Here is an 18,881-nt window from a genome sequence, read left to right on the forward strand (position 1 = left end):
CTTATTTCATGCTATTTATCCTGCTTGAAAAAATGAATTGAAAAATGAATAGCCACTTTGTGAGATGGTATCATGAAATTGAACATATGTTTAACTGAAGTTCCAGAAAGAGGATGAGGGAGAGGAGAGAAAAAATATTTGAAGAAATTTTAGCTGAAATTTTGCCAAATTTGATCATAAACAGTAGTCCACAGCTCCTAGAAGTTCAGCTAATTCCAAGCAGGATAAACACAAAGGAAAATGTACCTAAGCTCATCATGATCAAATCACTGAAGACAAAGATAAGGAAAACGAGGCAGGAGAATCACTTAAACCCGGGAGGTGAAGGTTGCAGTGAGCCAAGATTGCACCACTGCACTGCAGCCTGGGCAACAGATCAAGACTCTGTCTCAAAACAAAAAACAAACAAAAAAACAGCCAGAGGGGTAACCCACACTGTACCAGATTGACAGTCAGCTTTTACCAGAAACAGTGGAGGCCAGAAGACAGTGCACTGACGTGTCAACAGCCCTGGAGGAAGAAAACCATCATCTGAGATTCTACACCCAGTGCAATTTTCTTTTCTTTTTCTTTTTCTTTTTTTTTTTGAGACGGAGTCTCGCTCTGTGGCCCGGGTTGGAGTGCAGTGGCAGGATCTCAGCTCACTGCAAGCTCCGCCTCCTGGGTTCACGCCATTCTTCTGCCTCAGCCTCCCAAGTAGCTGGGACTACAGGCGCCCACCACCTCGCCCGGCTAGTTTTTTGTATTTTTTTTTTTTTAGTAGAGACGGGGTTTCACCGTGTTAGCCAGGATGGTCTCGATCTCCTGACCTCGTGATCCGCCTGCCTCGGCCTCCCAAAGTGCTGGGATTATAGGCTTGAGCCACCACGCCCGGCTGCAGTTTTCTTTTTAAGTGAAGACACTATAAAAACATGGTCACATTTTTTAAAAAGCTAAGAAGGGTGTTATCAGAAAGGATGCAATATAAGAAATGCTAAAAGAAATATTTCAGGCTCCTGGAAACCATGACCTGTGGCTTTTATCCTATATGTAGTCTGCCTAACAGAATCTGATCACTGTAGGCACACATTGGTTTTTCTTTTAAGTGTTCATTGAATATTTGCTAGGTGTGAGGCACAGTACCAAGGCCTTTAGCTGAGTCACCTCATATCCTTAGAACAGCCTGATAGCATAGGCACAGTGTTGTCCTCATTTCTCAGGTGAGGAAATGAAGACATGGAGAACACAGGCCATGACACAGTCTGTGGTGCCATCATCCTGGATTCTCCAGTGGTAAATTCTGTTTTAAAATATGAAGGCAAAACAAACACACTGTCAGAGCATCAGATAGAAAACAACAACAACAACAAAGACCGTATGTTACCAGACAACCCACAATATGAGAAATGCTAAAAGAAATACTTCAGCAGTGTGCTTCTAGGGAGTATAATGATACTGATACACAACATGGACGCAGAAGGATTTCCAGTAAATTACAGGCACTGGAAGAAAGTGTTGGGAGGATGAAGACTGGAGCTGAGCAATCCACAGCTTTCAAGGATCTGCTTACAGATTTGGGAAACTGTATTCCATTATCCACCCAACTATCTTTGCAGCACTATCGTCATCACTGTTCCCTCTCCCCTACCCTCAGCCCAAACTCTACACGTAAAGCAATATTGGTGAGAGAACAAGCAGAGCCCATGAAACCAGGCTGCTGGGCTTGAAGTCTTGCTCTGCCACTTTATGACCAAGGCGTTTATAGAATGAATGCAAAGTTGGCTTAACATTTAAAAACAGGCCAGTGCAGTTCATCACAGTAAGAGAATAAAGAAGAAAAATCACCTGATCATCTGAATAGATGCAAAAAAGTATTTGACCAAATTTCAACGAACCATAGAAAATTAGTTGTATCTATGAAGAACCTACAGCTAACATCATTCTTAATCATAAAATACTGAACGTTTTGCCCTAAGATCATGAACAAAGCAAGGATGTCTGTGCATATGACTTTTATGCAGTGTTGTACCAAAGGGTCTAGTCAGTGTAACAAGCATTAAAAAGAAAAGAAAGTCAGGGAGATTGTAAAAGATGAAGTAAAATTGTCTTTATTCTCAAAAGGCATGATTGGATATACAGGAACTTCTAAGAAATCTTCAAAAACCCTCCCAGAATTAGGTGAATATAGCAAGATCACACAATTTAAGGTGAACATATAAACTTAATGTATGGAAATACAGCTGTATAATTTACACAAAATTGAAATAATGCAGTAGCATAAAAACCCTCACAATATATGAGAGTAAACGCCAGCTAGAGTTGTAACAGTACACTTGCTATGCTCATAATATACATGCACCTGCACCACGTACACACACAATTGTGAAGGCAGCAGCCTGGGCAAGACTTCAGGTGACTGTAAATAAGTAGCACTTATTTTTATGTTCCTCAACTCTATCCTGTCTGGCTGTGCCTCAATCTTCAATCTTTTTCAATCCAAGGCTTATTGGGCATGGGTTATGCTGGGAGATTAAGTGAGGCCCAGGAGTTGATATAGCAGCAATGAAGTCTTTGGGACCTTCCCTGAGTCATTTTAGTGGTGCAGAAGGGGAACAGCCTAATTAGAGTGATTTCACAAAACAGGAGAAGAGGAAATGAAGATTAGCAGTGAGGAAACTCTTCAGAGTTTTAAGGTAAGGAGGGTAGAAAACCTGGGCCATAGTTGGAAGAGAATGCGGGCTAAAGCCAAACTTTTAAATTTTTTCTAAGATGGGAGAAGTTTGTGTCTTGATGGGAATGATCCTAGTAGAGGTGGAGAACTGTTGGGGTGATGTCCATTTGTGAGTGAGAGGGTGTTCACAAATGCAAGAATGTTGGCCTTAGAATGGATGAAGATTCTGTGCTCCCCAGTGACAAGGTCCAGGGCTATAGGCACCGGCAGGCTGGTGGGTGTGGAGGCGGATTCTCTTTGCATTGCTTATATTTTCTCATGGAATAAGAAACAAAGAAATAGGGGTGTTGGAGGTTTAAAGGGAGAGAAGTTGAGAAGTTGTTGCAAAACAGCAGGAGAAAGCCATGAACTAGGTAAATACGGTAGGACATTGGGCCACGTGAGGGCCCCTTGAAGTTAAAGTGATACCAGGCAGCATGGTTATGTAATTCTCTCCAGCTGTTCACAGCTGAATGGGAACAGGTGGAGTAGGCAAAGCATTTGGCTTAGCCAGGGGCTGTGGTTTTGCCAGATAAATAAGAGGAATGGAGAAAGAAGCAAGGGTGTGATTATAATAGAGCCATGGAAAGGAAGTTTGATAAGGGGGAGAATAACAGGGATAAAAGGTGAGTGGGAAAAGGTGGTAGGAGTCCTAGAGTGTAGGTCTCCTGCGTTCTAAAGAGTTGTGATAATAACCCGATGCTTGGCATCTGTAGTCCTTCAGGGTTGTATACCAAGTGGTTTGGGTTTATTTGCATAATAAAACTATAAGGTACTCAGGGTGGTGGTGGTGGTGATTCCAGTAGCTGAGACAAGCTCCAAAGAGGTAAGTGGCTTACTGGAAAGTCACACCTGGAGCCAGTGGAAAAGCATAGACTCTTCCACAGTTCTCTACCATGGGTAGTCTTTTATCCCTGTGTGTGGTGTCTGCTCGTGGATCACTCAGTCTTGTTGAAGAGGTGGAAGAAGACAGCCTGAGAGAGAATGTAATCATGCATTCAATTCTATGGGGTGGAGTAGTGTAAGGAGTTTATCTGATCACTAATACATACTGAGCACTTAGCATGTACGAGACACTATTACAAGTACTAGGGATACAGCAGTGAACAAGATAGAAAAAAAGCCTCTCAGTGCTTTGGGAGGCAGAAGCAGGAGGATCACATGAGGCCAGGAATTCAGGATGAGCCTAGGCAACATAGTGAGACCCCATCTCTGCAGAAAAATATAATAAAGAATTAGCTAGGTATGGTGGTGTGTGCTGTAGTCCCAGCTACTTAGGAGGCTGAAGTGGGAGGATTACCGAAGCTCAGGAATTAGAGGGTGCAGTGAGCTGTGACGGTGCCACCACTGCACTCCAGCCTGAGTGACAAGAGTAAGACTGTGTCCCTTAAAAATGAAGCATCCTGAAGTCCTGTGCTTGAGAGAAGTTTTAGAAGGGTTTTTCTGTGACTCTTCTAAAGCATCATGATATGGTAAAAAGCACATTTTACTAAAAGTTGGGAAACATGTTTTCTGCTACTTGTTTACTGCTAATACTGCTGCTTCTGACACTGTTGCTTCAACTCACCATGCTTAGTGGAGGTCCCCATCTATAAACTAAGATGTTGTGGCTTTGAGAGTTCTGCTCTGTCTAAAAGTGCTATGCACTGAGGTCAGTGTTCTAGCCTAATGACATTGTTGCTATAAAGTGTCCTCACCCAACCTCCTGCTCTAAAGTGTGGAAATACACGTTATTTTGTAGTGATGAGACTCTGTTGACATAGTGAGATGCTGCAGTAAAATGCATTCAGAGTCACTCGCCACCTTTGAAACTCTGGGGAAATCCGAAAGGGAGACATAGGCTGAGTGCAGGTCCAAGTCCCATCCTCACCTTAGTGATGTCTTAGATCTGTTAAAAGCTTGGTAATAACAAATGAATGTTTTCCCTCTTCTTACTCCTTCCTGGTGGGATTTAGGCCTGGAGGAAACGCTGGTTTATCCTGCGGAAGGGCCAGACTAGCAGTGACCCAGATGTTCTGGAATACTACAAGAATGATGGCTCCAAGAATCCCCTGCGCACCATCAACCTGAACCTCTGTGAGCAGCTGGATGTTGGTGTGACTCTGGACTTCAACAAGAAGGAGATTCAGAAGGGCTACATGTTTGACATCAAGACCAGTGAGCGTACCTTTTACCTGGTGGCTGAGACCAGGGAGGACATGAACAAGTGGGTCCAGAGCATCTGTCAGATCTGTGGCTTCAGGCAGGTTGAGGAAAGCACAGGTATGGGAGCACACACAGCCCTGTCTCAGGAGGGGCTGAGATGAGGCCCTCCGATCTCCAGCAAGGAGGGTAGCTCTAGCTGCCAACACTGCCAAGAAGTGTTGGGCTCGTGATGAAGCTAAAGGCATTTGGGTGTTTCTTCAGATACCTCGATATCACTACCATCCTCAGTCCTCCACCTCTCCCCCTTCCCTGAGCTCTCTGCACCTTTGCCCTGTCGCCTCTCAGCCACCCCTAGGGAAGACCTCTCCTTCACCCTCTACTGATCCATCTCTGGCTGTTCTGGCCCAGCTACTTCAGACCGCCTGGCACAGTTGCACTTGACCCTTGGTGGGTTTGTTTAGGGGTGCTTTGTGAATCTTACTGATTTATAACCACTTAGGAGGGGACAGGTGAAAGGAGCAAATACAGAGTTATGCTTGGGTTTTAATAACCTTCACAAAAGAGTAGTTCAGCTTTTTAAAATGAATTTTAAGTTGCAGAAGTGCTCCTTCATATTTGTTCGGGCTCATCTTCTACTCACCGGGAAGGTTAAGGAGCAGGCTTTTTTTCTTTTTTTTTTTCTGAGGCAGGTGTATGGTCTAAATTGGTCATTCTTGAACCTGGTTGCACATCAGAATTGAGGGACATTTTTAAAATGTTGATGCCAAGGACCTGTGCCAAGTGAGTTACCTAGAAATCTTTGAGTGGTGGACTCAGGCATTAGTGTCTTTTGGAAGCTCCACTCTTTCCCAGTTTTTTGGGAGGGTAAAATTGGAAAGAAAAGCTTCATTTTGAGTAGTAAGGGTCCAGGGCTCAGCAGATACTTCCTGTACATATTTTAGATTTTGAAGGCCACATATAGTCTCTATTTTATATTCCTGTTTTTTAAAAATGTTACAATCCTTTGAAAATGTAAAAACCATTCTTAGCTCATCAGCATCAGGATAACCTGGGAACTTGTTAGACCTGCACATTCTTGTCAGAACGTCAGTAAGTAATTCATTCTTGTAAGTCAGTCTGCACCCCAGTCCAGACTTACTGAATCAGAAACTCTGGGACAAAACACAGCAGTCTGGTTTTAAGAACTTTTCAGGCAACGTTTATTGTCAGAACTGCTTTGAAAGGATGTTTCTAGAGCTATAGGCCTTTTGAGAGAGCTGATCAGCTTTATAGCCATGACTTGGTGCTGATAGACCCCCAGGTCTGCATATAAATGGACTCTGGGTCATGGATAGGACTCTACTGCCTGAGTGCTAGACAGGGGCTGTGGAGGTGAGGGTGGGTCCCTCTTTCATCCTCACAGCCCACACATACAACTGGGGGCATGAAGGATGCTTGGGGTGACAGGACAGAGTGAGTGGGTTGTGGAAAAGTGGCCTTTCCTACCAGACTGAGGTGCCTGGACTTTATTGGGAGGGCAATGAGGAGCAGTGACTGTCACCAGGAGAGTAGTTCCTTACTATGCTACATCCTTTGTTTGATCAACACATACTTGTTGTATCACATACTGGGCTTGATTCTGAGAACAAACCCATTTCAAAAGAGATAAAATCTCTGCCTTCACTGAGTTTCGAGCTGAATGTATGGGGTGATGAGAGAAAGGTTGGTATTTTACAAGAATTCCATTTGAAACACGAGCAATTACTGGCAAGAAACTGGTTGAAGAAATCAACAGAAATATGGTTTTAGAAAGAGAGAGAATGCTTTGTGAGTCAACTTAAGGATGCAGGGCCACTGTGGAAGAGCTTTCCACGAGCAATGCTGTAAAGACAGGACATGGTTGGTGAGAAACAGTGAAGGGTCACAGTGATGCCTGGGCTCTGGCTTGGAGAGTGGAGTGGACAGTCATGCTGATGTGCCTCACCTAGAGGGAACACAGGCATGCGAGGGGCTCGCTTGGAGCAGCGGGGACACCTGATTGTGGGGTGTCTGCCTTGCAGCGGGGAGCCCCAGAAAGGCCTGAACTGCAGGTTCAGATTTTAGCGTTGCCATAACTTAGGCGGTACCAGGGGCTGTGGGAGGACAGGATCATCCTGCAGTATCCAGAGTCAGGGTGAGGAGGGTCTAGAGCGGAACCCTGAAGAATAGCTCCATTGAAGGCAGAGGAAGCAGATCCAACAAGATGGCAGGAGCAGAGGCTCGGCAGAGCTTTCTGTTGCACCCTCCCTGGGCAGTAGCTGTGTTCATCCTTGGTGTCGTGGCTGCTTGGCCCCCTAGCATAGACTCTTTCTCCTCCACTGGTAGAGCATTCATCTTGCAGGTCTTTTGGAGCTGCAAGGCCATTGATTCTGTTAGCAGACATCCCACTCACCAGGAGACCTGCATGGGAGCTCATCTTGGAGTGCACGTAGCTGTCAGTGGAGCCATCTTTCCCAGAGCCCTGTCAGATGTTTCTGTTGCTCACTGGCGGAACTTGTCTTGCCCAGCATCAGAAACAGCTGGAGAGGAGCAGACACTCAGGGGCATTAGCCAGCTGGGGTTCCTGCTTCAGGCCATGAGGTGGCACAGCCAGAAATAGGCCAGATGTCAGGGAGGCAGAAAGAGAACTCTGTCCCCTCTGATAGGACTTGAGGAACCCTTAGAAAGCCACCATCAACACCCCCCAAACATAACCCCACTAACGATCACATCATTTGAAATTACACCTGTAGACCTTCATTTCTTTTGAACAAGAAGTTTTGCTGTTGGGATTTTTGATTGCTGAAAGTTATGTTTTTATTTATTCTGCAAACACAAACTAAAAACTGTCTATGTACCTGGCCTCTATTAGGTGAATGCTTGGGCCGTGGAGGTAACAACATCAGTTGCGGCTCTCAAAAACCCATGGACTGGGCAAGGAAGTGCCTGTGATGGGATCATGCATATAATGGGAACATGGGCCAAGTGCTGTGACACCCAGAAGAAAGCTGGTTCAGGAAGTTTCAGAGAGAATATGATATTTGAGCAGGGTCTTAAAGTCTGCATGTGAGTTTGAGTAGAAGTGAAATCCATGCAGGAGGAACAGCATAAGCCAAAGCAAAGAAGCCTGAAAGAGGCTGGTGTGTGCAGGACGGCCGGTGCTGCCATATACCTTGGTTGTGGGTGTAGGAAAGCAGGAAACAGGTCAGACTGTGAAAGGCCTTGTAGGTTCTGTTGAGGAGTGTGGACGGGTCCTGGAGAGCAAGCCAGATGAACAGTGTGCTGGGCTTGGGGTGCAGCAAAGTACCACCTGTCCATGATACCCTCTCTTCCTTGCCAGCACATCAGGAGTCTGAGATGCTGTGGAAGGACAGGCAGGAAAGCTGGGTTTCCAAGAATGCGGCTTCAGTTGGCAAGCCTCACTTGACCCAGACAGGCTTAACTTTGAGGGAGGCCATGACAGAGGAGCCACCATGGAGGAGGGAGGTGGTGGCACTCACTACTGCAGAGGCTGTCTTGCCTGGGGGCCTGGACCACACTCCTGGACTGTGGGGAGTCACACCGTCTGGGAGTGGCGCAGTCATGGCCCAGGGCAATAGGAGGCTTCCAGGGTGCTGTAGGGTAGGAAAGAGGCAGAGGGTCTGCTCCTCAGCCGTGATAGCCAGGAGGCCCCAGCCCTCCTCTGGGAGGAAACAGGGGCGGGCATGTGAGAGGAGGGGCGCTGGGGCTGGATTATCGCCTCTGCCTTCATGTGTTTCTGCCTCTAGCAGCCCACTTTAGGACAAAGATGCCCTTCCTTCTTGTTTCATTCACAGGCTCCCTGGGAAACACTTCCTCAGCCAGTCACGGCCCCTGCTCTTCTGCAGCTGAGCCCAGCCGCTCCCATCAGCACCTCCCCCAAGAACGAGAACCCACATCTGAACCTCCTGTGTCTCACCGTGTGCCGCCCACCTGGCCCATCCCTGCACCTCGCGGGTGTCTCTGCTCGCACCAGCACGCCAGCCAGAAAGCAGGACATGCAAGGTAGGGGACCACTACCGCCAGTAGGGGGAGTGACCCCCACAAGGTCTTGTTCTTTTCACACCCTGATTTTTTTTAAATTTCAAAGAGAAGGACATAAAATATTATATTTTTCCAGGTAAGCAAACATACATAACAAAATTTAATTTTTTGTTTATGTAGCCTTCACATTTTATTGGTTTTATTTATGTTGCTACAAAGTGATAATTGGATTCCTAAGAAACCTACCATTATAAAAAATCATGCCATGAAAATTTTGTTTGATTTTGGGGAAAAAAGCATTAGTGGCTAGGGTTTCAGAACTGCAAATAACAAAGTCAGTTTATGTGCTGGCCTTAAGAAGACAGCTATGAAACCTTAAGATTGATGAACAGATCCACAGCTCAGTTGAATTCTAAGCTGTGCTGCTCCCCAGTAGCTGCAGTCATGGCTATTTAAATTTAAGCTAATTAAAATTAAATTAAATTTCAAGTTCAGTTTCTCAGTTATAGTAGCCACCAAAGTGACTAGCAAAGATAGGCAGCATGTCCATCAGCACAGATGGTTTCACAAGGGACTCCTTGCTCTGGAACCATGACCTCTGCTTCTCTGACACCACTGGCTGTCTCACAGGGGCAGAGCCTGCACCAGTTTTGTCACCTGTAATTCCCAGTGGAAGGGCAGGCAAATGTGCAGAGGGGATGGGCTTGGCCAGAGCTGGTGCTCAGTTGCCACCATGGCACACAGATCACAGTCACATTCCTTGGTTTGTTAGTTTAGAAATACCTAAATCATGCTGTGAAAATGAAGGCAGACAGATAAATGTCTGTGTTAATAGATTACTTCATGACATCTCTGAGAATATTTTCATACAGAATCTCACTGGAACCAGTCAAACATATGAGAGATAGCTAGAAAGATCATTTGTCTCCATTTTATAGGTGAAGCAGCTGAGGCTCACAGCTATCAAATGGTAGAGGAGGGACTAGTACCCAGATGCCCTCACATCTGTCCTGAACTCTTTGTCTCACACTTTGCTGCACTCCTGGTTTTCTCATTCTTTTTCTGTAACACAGCAGGGGCTCCAACACTCAATCTAAAGGCTGGTTCCATCAGCCATTTTCCTGAAGCAACGCTATTACTTCATTTGTGAACTTTCAGCAGTTCCACCTTCATCAACTGATACATGAAGATCTGTGTTCTAGAAGGATAGAAAGAATTAACCAAGATCACTGAACTAGTTAGGGCAGAACCATACCAGTATCTGCCTCTCCTGAGTCCCAGACCAGGGATAGGCAGTACAGTGCAATGGAAAGCATGGCACAGGTTTGGCATCAGCCAGATATGGCTTCAAATTCAGGTTCTGCCACTTTTCTTGTTATATTAGGCCACTTATTTAACCTCTTTGACCTTCAACTTCCTTATCTTCAGAATGGAAATGACTAACTCAGGGGTTGATGGGTGTAAGGTGACAGAACACACATGAAGTGCACAGTGGCAGATGCTCAGTCCATGTTACCTGTGGTTCTCCCTGTGCCCCTTTCCCTCTACTGAATGTGTGAATGCCTGGACAGAGAGAAGTGAGGTCTTACAGGCGTTCTTGTAAAAGACACAGTGCTTCGTGTTGGTGCCGTTCACACTTTCACATGCATGTAGAACACTTGGTGAGCTTGCTGAGATGCTTGTTTTCATCAGTGAACCTGGGGTGGGTCCTACAGTCCTGTCTTGCTGACACGGACTGAGGATACCAGTGCAGCTTATCTGCAGGACACACTTTATGTAGAAGGCTTGGTATACTAACAGCCACTACCACCTGCACTCCAGTGACACAGCTGAAGCAAAAGGAGACAGACACATAAATGTCTCTGCCTGCATGAGCAGTGAGGGTCCACTTTCTGCATTCCTTCCTCCTGAAATTCCTGTTAGTCTTACCAGCAGGAGTTGGTTTCTTTGAATCACCACAGCAGGTTTTTATGTTCTCTCTCCCAGCATTTGGGGCTGTCTGCCTCATGTGAAATGGATTTCCATGTTAAGATGTTCTGGATGTTATGGAGGTCGTGTTACGGATTTCCGTATTAAGGTGCTCTGAGGACACAAGGCAAGGCATGTAGCACGTCTGCATCAATACATGATCAGTGTTTGATGGTCGTGTGCTGTAGTGAGATGGCACAGTGGAGGAGAAAGAACTGTCTACAGCTTGAGAACAGCACTGTCACGGGCCCTTGGCCAGGCTGTGCTGTCTTCTTTGTTTTCGCTTGTGTGGATGAGGGAGTGAGAGGGCAATGAGCAATATTTCAGGGTAGTTTCTACAGAAAAGTTCAAACACTGTTTGCCAAATTCCAAGGGGAGATGGAGAATAGGAAGGAAGCTTTCTTAAGTCCTGAAAGATGGTATTGTTTCTAATGGTAGTGGCATAGCTTGCATCATACTAAATTACTGAACAGTTAGAAACTGAGACATTAAAAACAACTGTTTGAAGGCACTGAAGAACAATCAAAACTCTGGCAGGAACTGGAACAGATTTGACTCTTGAAAGAACAGAGATTCAATTTCCATGGCTTTTCCTAGAACAGATCCCAGATATTCAGTGTACGATGAACAATTACTAGCCTTATGAGTAAATGGTAAAAGTTGACCCACAATTTAGAGAACTCAGTACATAGAAACAGACCAGAATAGACCCAGATTTTGGAGCTAGCCTACAAAGACTTTAAAATAAGTATGCTAACTTTTTAAATCTATGGGCAAGAAATGTACATAATGGGTGAAGAGATGATGGATTTCGGGAGAGATACAGGGACTCTGGAAAAGGACTTAGAAATTCCAGCTCCTCTGTGGTGGCAGATCCACTGCAGGATATCCTTCCCAGATCACAGATTAAAACTCTGGACACATACAAAGTATGATTACCCAAAGACCCTGAGAAGTAAATGAAAGGAGGCAGAGTGTGGACTGGAGAAAAACTTGGAGCAGTAAATATGCAGAGGTCAATTTTCTGTCTTCCATGGATTTGCCTCCAGGGTACCTCCACACAAAGCAACACAGTGGGGCCAGTGGTTAGAACTTTCCTGGAAACCCCGTCTTTCTAGGTAGAGGAACCAGAAAAGAGCCCAGTGAAGCTGGAAAGGATTCTAGAGCAGAGTGAGCTGGAGAAGGGATCTGCTAATTCTGAGCATGAAACCACCAAAGTCTTATGCTCACCTTGAGCTACACATGTGTGCAGAGTCCCAAACCACTGTAACAGAGCTATATGAACTGAGCACAGCTTGGAACTACCACACGTAGGAGAGTTGGAACTTGTAATTTCAACCTAACCAGCTTGATTTTCTGCAGAAACCAAAACATCAACATTCTCCCAAGGATTATGGCAACCCACAGTCTACACAAAACACAACATGCACAACATTCAGGATGCAATTCACAATTTTCTCAGCTTATGGAGAACCAGCAGAATTTAACCAGTTCTAATTGGAAGACACAGATGCGAACCTCAAGATAATACAGATGTTGGATATCTATTCAGCAGTGAGATTGCTGGATCACACGGTAGTTCTAGTTTTAGTTTTTTGAGGAACCTTCATACTGCTTTCCATAGTGGCTGTGCTAATTTACATTCCTACAAAGAATATATAGAGCGTTCCCATTTCTCCATGCCTTTGCCAGCATTTGTTACTATCTTTTTGATAATAGCCATTTTAACTGGGGGAGATATCTCATTGTGGTTTTGATTTGCATTTTTCTGATGACTAGTGATGTTGATAATTTTTTCATTTACCTCTTGGCCATTTGGATGTCTTCTTTGGAGAAATGTCTGTCCAGATCTTTTGTCCATTTTGTAATCTGATTATTTGATTTTTTGTCCATTGAGTTGTTTGAGTTCCTTATATATTCTATTAATTTCTTATTGGATGAATAGTTTGAAAATACTTTCTCCGATTGCGTAGATTGTCTCTTCACTTTGTTAATTTTTCCCTTTGCTGTATAGAAGCTTTTTAGCTTGATATAATCCCATTTGTCAGTTTTTGCTTTGATTACTTGTGCATTTGAGGTCTTATGCAAGAACGTTTTGGCTAGACCAGTGTTTTGAAGTGTTTTCTCAATGTTTTCTTCTAGATGTTGCATGGTTTCAGATCTTACATTTACATGTTTAATCAATCTGGAGTTGATTTTTGTATAGAGTGAGAGATAGAGCTCTGGTTTCATTCATGCATTCACATGGATATTTATTTTTCCTAGCACCATTTATTGAAGAGATTATTCTTTCCCCAGTGTATACTCTTTGCATCTTTGTTGAAAATGAGTTGATTGTAAATGCATGAATTTATTTCTGGAATCTGTATTCTGTTGCACTGGCCTGTGTGTCCATTTTTAAGTCAGTGCCATGCTGTTTTGGTTATAGCTTTGTAGTATATTATGAGGTCAGGTAATACGATTTCTCCAGTTTTGTTCTTTTTTGCTCAGAGTTGCTTTGGCTCTTCTGATTCTTGTGTGGTTTCACAAAAATTTTAGAGTTTTTGTTTCTATTTATGTAGAGAATACAGAATGGTATTTTGATAGGCATTGACTCTGCAGGTTTCTTTAGATAGTATTGGGATGATAAGACCCAACACCAGGCCATGGGGGCTATGAAGTCTGGCAGAGTCAAAGGATTGAGAAAAGACAAGTTAAGAGTGAAAGTGGGACCAGGGGGCCAATGCTAGTATGGAGGGTGTGAAGGCCCCAGGCTCTGGGAGCCCATGCTATTTGTTGGTGATCAAACAAAGAAACAGGTGGTGAGGACGTGGGGAAAGGTAGCGATGCGTCAAGCGCATGATCTACAGCTGTGATGGTTTAGCATTTTCTTTGAAGCATACAGAACATGTTCTGCTACTTGAGATAATGGGAAACATGTTCTTCTAGTTTAAGATACAATCAATCTATGAGCCTGGGAATGCTAGAAGCAAGGAGCCAGAGGCCACTAGGGGTTTTATACCTTGAGTCCTGGATTCCATCCAAGCCACGAGGGGTTTTATGCCCTAGGCTTAGATTATGGTGCAGCAGGGCAGCCTTCCACCCTTTGGCACAGAACTTGGTGTTCCAGAGGCCAAGAGGGGTTTTAGACCCTGGACCCTGGACATGTTCCAAGACTCTTTTACATTATGTCAGACAAGCAAGCCCTGTCTCAGCCTTTTTTCCAACACTCAGCTTTTCCCCAACATACCCCCTTTTCTTTTTTGTAAAACCTCCACAGGTATCATTGCTTGTTCTCAGTGGTGGCTTTCACTTCAGCAGCAGCTTCCGCATCTGCAGACTAAAAGGAGACAGCACAAGCACACAATTATTAGAACAGGATTTGCAAGTGTAGAGCTTTCAGTGGCCTTAATCTATTTAAGAGGATTGATTGTAGAAAACCTGTCAGCTGTCTTGTTCAAAATGTCAGTTCCAGGGAGCAGATTCAAGTGAGACTGAGAGGCTTCAAAAACCTGCTCTTTTAATTTTACAATATCAAGGGTGAAATTTTCATCTCTGCCCTCCAGATGGCATTTAATTTTTTCCCATCAGTGTTCTGTTTCATTATAACTGTGGGGAGTAATACAAAACTGTTTTCTCATCTATTTGAGCTTGAGAGTTCCATAATTTTGTAGAGTTCTTTTTCCACTTATCGACAAATTCAACAGTTTACACAGATGAATGTAAAGCCACACCAGCTACTGCAGCAGTAGTAGTAACAGCAATAAGGCCAATTATAGCAAATATAAGAGCAACTATAAATCTTCAGGATAAGAGTTTTTAAGGCTCTTAGTTACTATATGACTGGATGGTGATGCCTCCCATGGTCTCTTTAGAGACACAGGGATCCAAACTCCTTCTCTGGCTTTAATTATCAGGATAGTCTGATTTTTATTAAAAGTTGGTAACATTTCCATATTGCTCACATAAAAGGTGGCCAAACACAACTTTGAATACAAAAGATCCTGTTGGAAAAAAAAGAAAGAGCATATTTATTTTTACCTCTCTCCTCTTTATGTATGTTATATCTACCCTCCCAAGTTTTGATTGAACTTTGAGCTATAGCTAATTTCCATAATTTTGAATGTTCCTGTCCTATGGCAGGAGATACCATTTTTGTAGTAGGGGCAACAATGCCAGCAGGATTCTATATGATAGGGGCATTAGCTTCCGTCTGAATATATTGTGTATGATTTAATTGCCAGTGATTCCATCAGCTTACCACATTTGTGTCACAAGAGGGCCTTCTGGTGCAATTTTCTTTAAAGATCCTCTTAGGGAACTAATCAATGTTGATTCCATAGGAATTATTTTGTAGCACCTCAGCCTTACTTGCTATATAATCTTCCCAAGTTCAAGCATCCATACCTTCACATCAAACTCTATTTTGTTTACATTTGAGCTTATTTGGATGGAACTTCAGAGTTTTAGGATTGGAATAATTATATTTTAAACTACATTCCGAAATCATATGCAAAGCAGCCTGTGATTTATTTTTTCTGGGGACTACTGCCAGCCAGACTTGTGTGTCAATCTGTAAACATCCAACAACAGGTCCCAGGCGTATTGGGGGATATTTATATCCTATGAATATATTCATTTTCATCCCTTCCTCATGAGGATGCATTGGCCCTTATTCAAAATGGAGTCGCTCTGGTTTGAATGCCTCTTACATATTTCCCCTTTCCCTTTTACAAGAGGACCCTTAATCCTAACGGTTGCATGAGGATGAAGGTCCATCTTCTGTAACTTCCTCATGCTGAATAGGGGCGAAGATATTCTTGCCTAACTATTAGGGTCTCTTGTATTCAGGGTAGAGAGGAGCTCAGTCAGAAAGCATTGGTCAGTTAAGCATCTATTGTACCTCTGAATCCCAGCAAAAGGTAAAACCCTGGCACTCCAGCAGTTTCTCAGCTTCCTGTGTGGTTTTCTTGATCTGTCCCCATGTCATGGGGGTTGATGTCACCATGACTCTGATCAGTCCTTGTTCCATCTTTGTATTCAGATTCAACTGGCTCATGGCTCGTATTGGGGGAACCAGGTCCATGGTTGGGATCCCTGGGTCCCTCCAGTCTCCTGTTCCATGATCGTACACATCTTGAGGGCACCCACACGGTTTGTTCATCTCCTACAAAAACACAAGCATACCCTCGACCCCACGTTAGTAAATCTAGCAAAACAGATGCAAAAACTTTTGTTACTATAGTCAGGAGGCATGCCATTGCTGAAGCATTTGCTCTACAAGCTGTAACTCACCTTCTGCCTCTTTGGTTGATTACCATGGTGTAAAACTTTCCACTGATAATGAGAAACAAGCCCCTTCTGACAGAAGGCACAGAGAAAGCAAATCTAGGCTTAAAAGCATTCCCTAAACCTTCAATGTGCACTGTACAGGTGGGTCCACTAGGTGCTGTGGCTCATGATAGATCTTCAGATGTTTGTTGGGTACCCATACAGGCAAATCCTCTTCCCCATAAAATTATCTTTCCTTTTTCCCAGCTCTTTGTATGTGCATCCCTCCACCGTATATCTTGTCCAGACTTTTTATTTTAGTTTTCTATATTCCTTTTTTTTGTGTGTCCAAATTGCCCACAATTAAAGCAAGAGCCTGAGAAACGGGGCATATTCTTTCCTGCTTTCAATCCTGCCATAGCCTGAGCTAAAAGAGTAGCCTTATGTAAGTTACCTCCAATGCCATTGCAAGCCTTAACATATTCAGTTAAATGAACCTTCCCTCTCAGAGGTCTAATAGCAGTTTGACACTCTGAATTAGCATTATTATATGCAAGAAGCTGTATTACAACATCCTGAGCTGTTTTATCAGTTATGGCTTTATATACAGCCTCTTGGAGCTGAGCAATAAAATCAATATATGGTTCTTTAGGTCCTTGTCAGACGGAACTGAAAGAAGGATATTTTTCCCCTGTAACATTTATCCTTTCCCATGCCTGTAAGCACACAGAGCACAGCTGAACAATGGCAACATCCTCCATTACTGCTTGATTTTCTAACTGACCCCAATTAGGGCCGATTCCCATTAACTGTTCAAAGGAAACAGGCACAGGTGGCTGCACTTGTGTGTTTTCCTTTTCCTGAGTTTGAACTTCATCAGCCCACCAAGTTTTAAACTGTAAATACTGAGATGGAGTGAGAACAGATTTTGTTAAGGTATCCCAATCATATGGTGTTAACCTGTTATCAAGAGCCACATTTTTAAACAAAGTTTGCACAAAAGGAGAGTTCGGTCCATATTGACTAATGGCTTGCTTAAATTCCTTTAGTAACTTAAAAGGAAAAGTGGCCCAATTAGCTATATTCTTTCCTCCTTGCTGAGTTATAGTAACTGGAAATTGCCATGCTTCAAGGTCTCCCTCAGCTCTAGCTTTTTAAGTAGAATTTTGTATAGCACCACAAATTGCTCCAGGTTTTAATGTTGCAACTACAGGAGCAGTAAGTTTTTCAGTTAGTTCATTTTCTTGCCCATTAAAGGGAGAGAGTGGAGGTGGCCATTCACTTAATTCAGCAGATGGAACCAACAGCTAGTAAAACATACTTTTTTCAGTTACCCTTTCTTTTCTTTAACCTTTTCTGGTTTTTGTTCCTCACATTCAGAATTTGAAGTTAGTTTTTTACACTTGTCCTTCTCTTCCTCATCTGCATCTGCCTCATTATCTGTTTGAAATGACTCAAGAGCTGCCCACATTGACCAGATGGAAACTGGAATTTTTGCTCCATCTTTATACACCTTTTTAAAATCTCTGCCAATTCTCTCCCATTCATCCAGCTCCATAGTCCCTTGTTCCGGGAACCATGGGCAAAACTGCTTTACTGTACTAAAGAGTGATAACGAATTCCGAGTACTAACTTTCACTCCCCCTCTTTGTAATAAATGCCTTAAGAAATTCAAATAAGCAGAATGTTTGCTTTCACTTTGTCCCATTGTTACCCTGGTTCTTCTGAGCACTCAGCCTTCCCGCCGAGTTTCTTTCAGTTGTCTTCAGGTGTCCTCTGATGATGCATCCTCCACTTTCACATGCTCTAGGCTTCCTTCACCATGGTCTTTGTTGCCTCACGTTGGGCGCCAGGAATGTTGGGGTGATCAGACCCAACCCCAGGCCATGGGGGCGGAGTCAAAGGAATGAGAAAAGGCAAGTTAAGAGTGAAAGGGGGACCAGGGGGCCCCTTTCATGCAACGCTAGTATGGAGGCTGCAAAGGCCCCAAGCTCTGGGAGCTCACGCTATTTGTTGGTAATCAAACAAAGAAACAGGTGGTGAGGATGTGAGGATTGAAAGGAAGTGATGCATCAAGTGCATCTTCTACAGCTGTGACCCTTTAGCATTTTTTTCTTTGCAGCATATGGAACATGTTCTGCTACTTGAGATAATGGGAAACATGTTCTTCTAGTTTAAGATACAATCACTCTATGAGCCTGGGAGTGCTAGAAGGAGCCAGCAAGTCTAGACACTTTCCAGAGGCCACTAGGGGTTTTATGCCCTGAGTCCTGAATTCTATCCAAGCCACGAGGGGTTTTATGCCTTGGGCTTAGATTATGGTGTGGCAGGGCAGCCTTCCACCCTTTGGCACAGAACTTGGTGTTCCAAAGGCCAAGAGGGGTTTTAAATCCTGGACCTTGGACATGTTCCAAGGCTCTTTTACATTATTTCAGACATGCAAGCCCTGCCTCAGCTTTTTTCCCAACACTCAGATTTTCCCCAACAGAAGTCAGGTAATATGATTCCTCCAGTTTTGTTCTTTTTGCTCAGGGTTGCTTTGGCTGTTCTGATTTGTGTGGTTTCATATAACTTTTAGAATTTTTGTTTCTATTTCCATGGAGAATACTGAATGGTATTTTGATAGGCATTGATTCTGCAGATTTCTTTAGGTAGTATGAACATTTTAACAATATTAATTTTTGTAATCATGATCATGTGATATTGTTCTATTTTCATGTCCTTTTTAATTTTTTATAAGCATTTTATAGTTTCATTATTGAGATCTTTTACTTCTTTAAGGTTATTTCTAAGTTTTTTTTGTAGCTACTGTAAATGGGATTGCTTTCTT

The 18,881-nt window shown here is 43.5% G+C and overlaps 1 protein-coding gene across 1 annotated transcript in view; it reads left to right on the forward strand.

The window, feature by feature from the left end:
• The window catches only part of LOC117080621 (GRB2-associated-binding protein 4-like), a 64,995-nt gene that overhangs the window by 24,626 nt on the left and 21,488 nt on the right, over nt 1-18,881 (forward strand). The window contains 2 exon segments of the mRNA XM_033205851.1: nt 4,645-4,951; nt 8,647-8,854. Of these exon segments, the coding sequence (XP_033061742.1) occupies nt 4,645-4,951; nt 8,647-8,854 (515 nt within the window).

The sequence above is a fragment of the Trachypithecus francoisi genome, unplaced genomic scaffold, assembly GCF_009764315.1.
Source record: "Trachypithecus francoisi isolate TF-2019V2 unplaced genomic scaffold, Tfra_2.0 Contig00231, whole genome shotgun sequence".
NCBI classification, from domain to species: Eukaryota; Metazoa; Chordata; class Mammalia; order Primates; family Cercopithecidae; genus Trachypithecus; species Trachypithecus francoisi.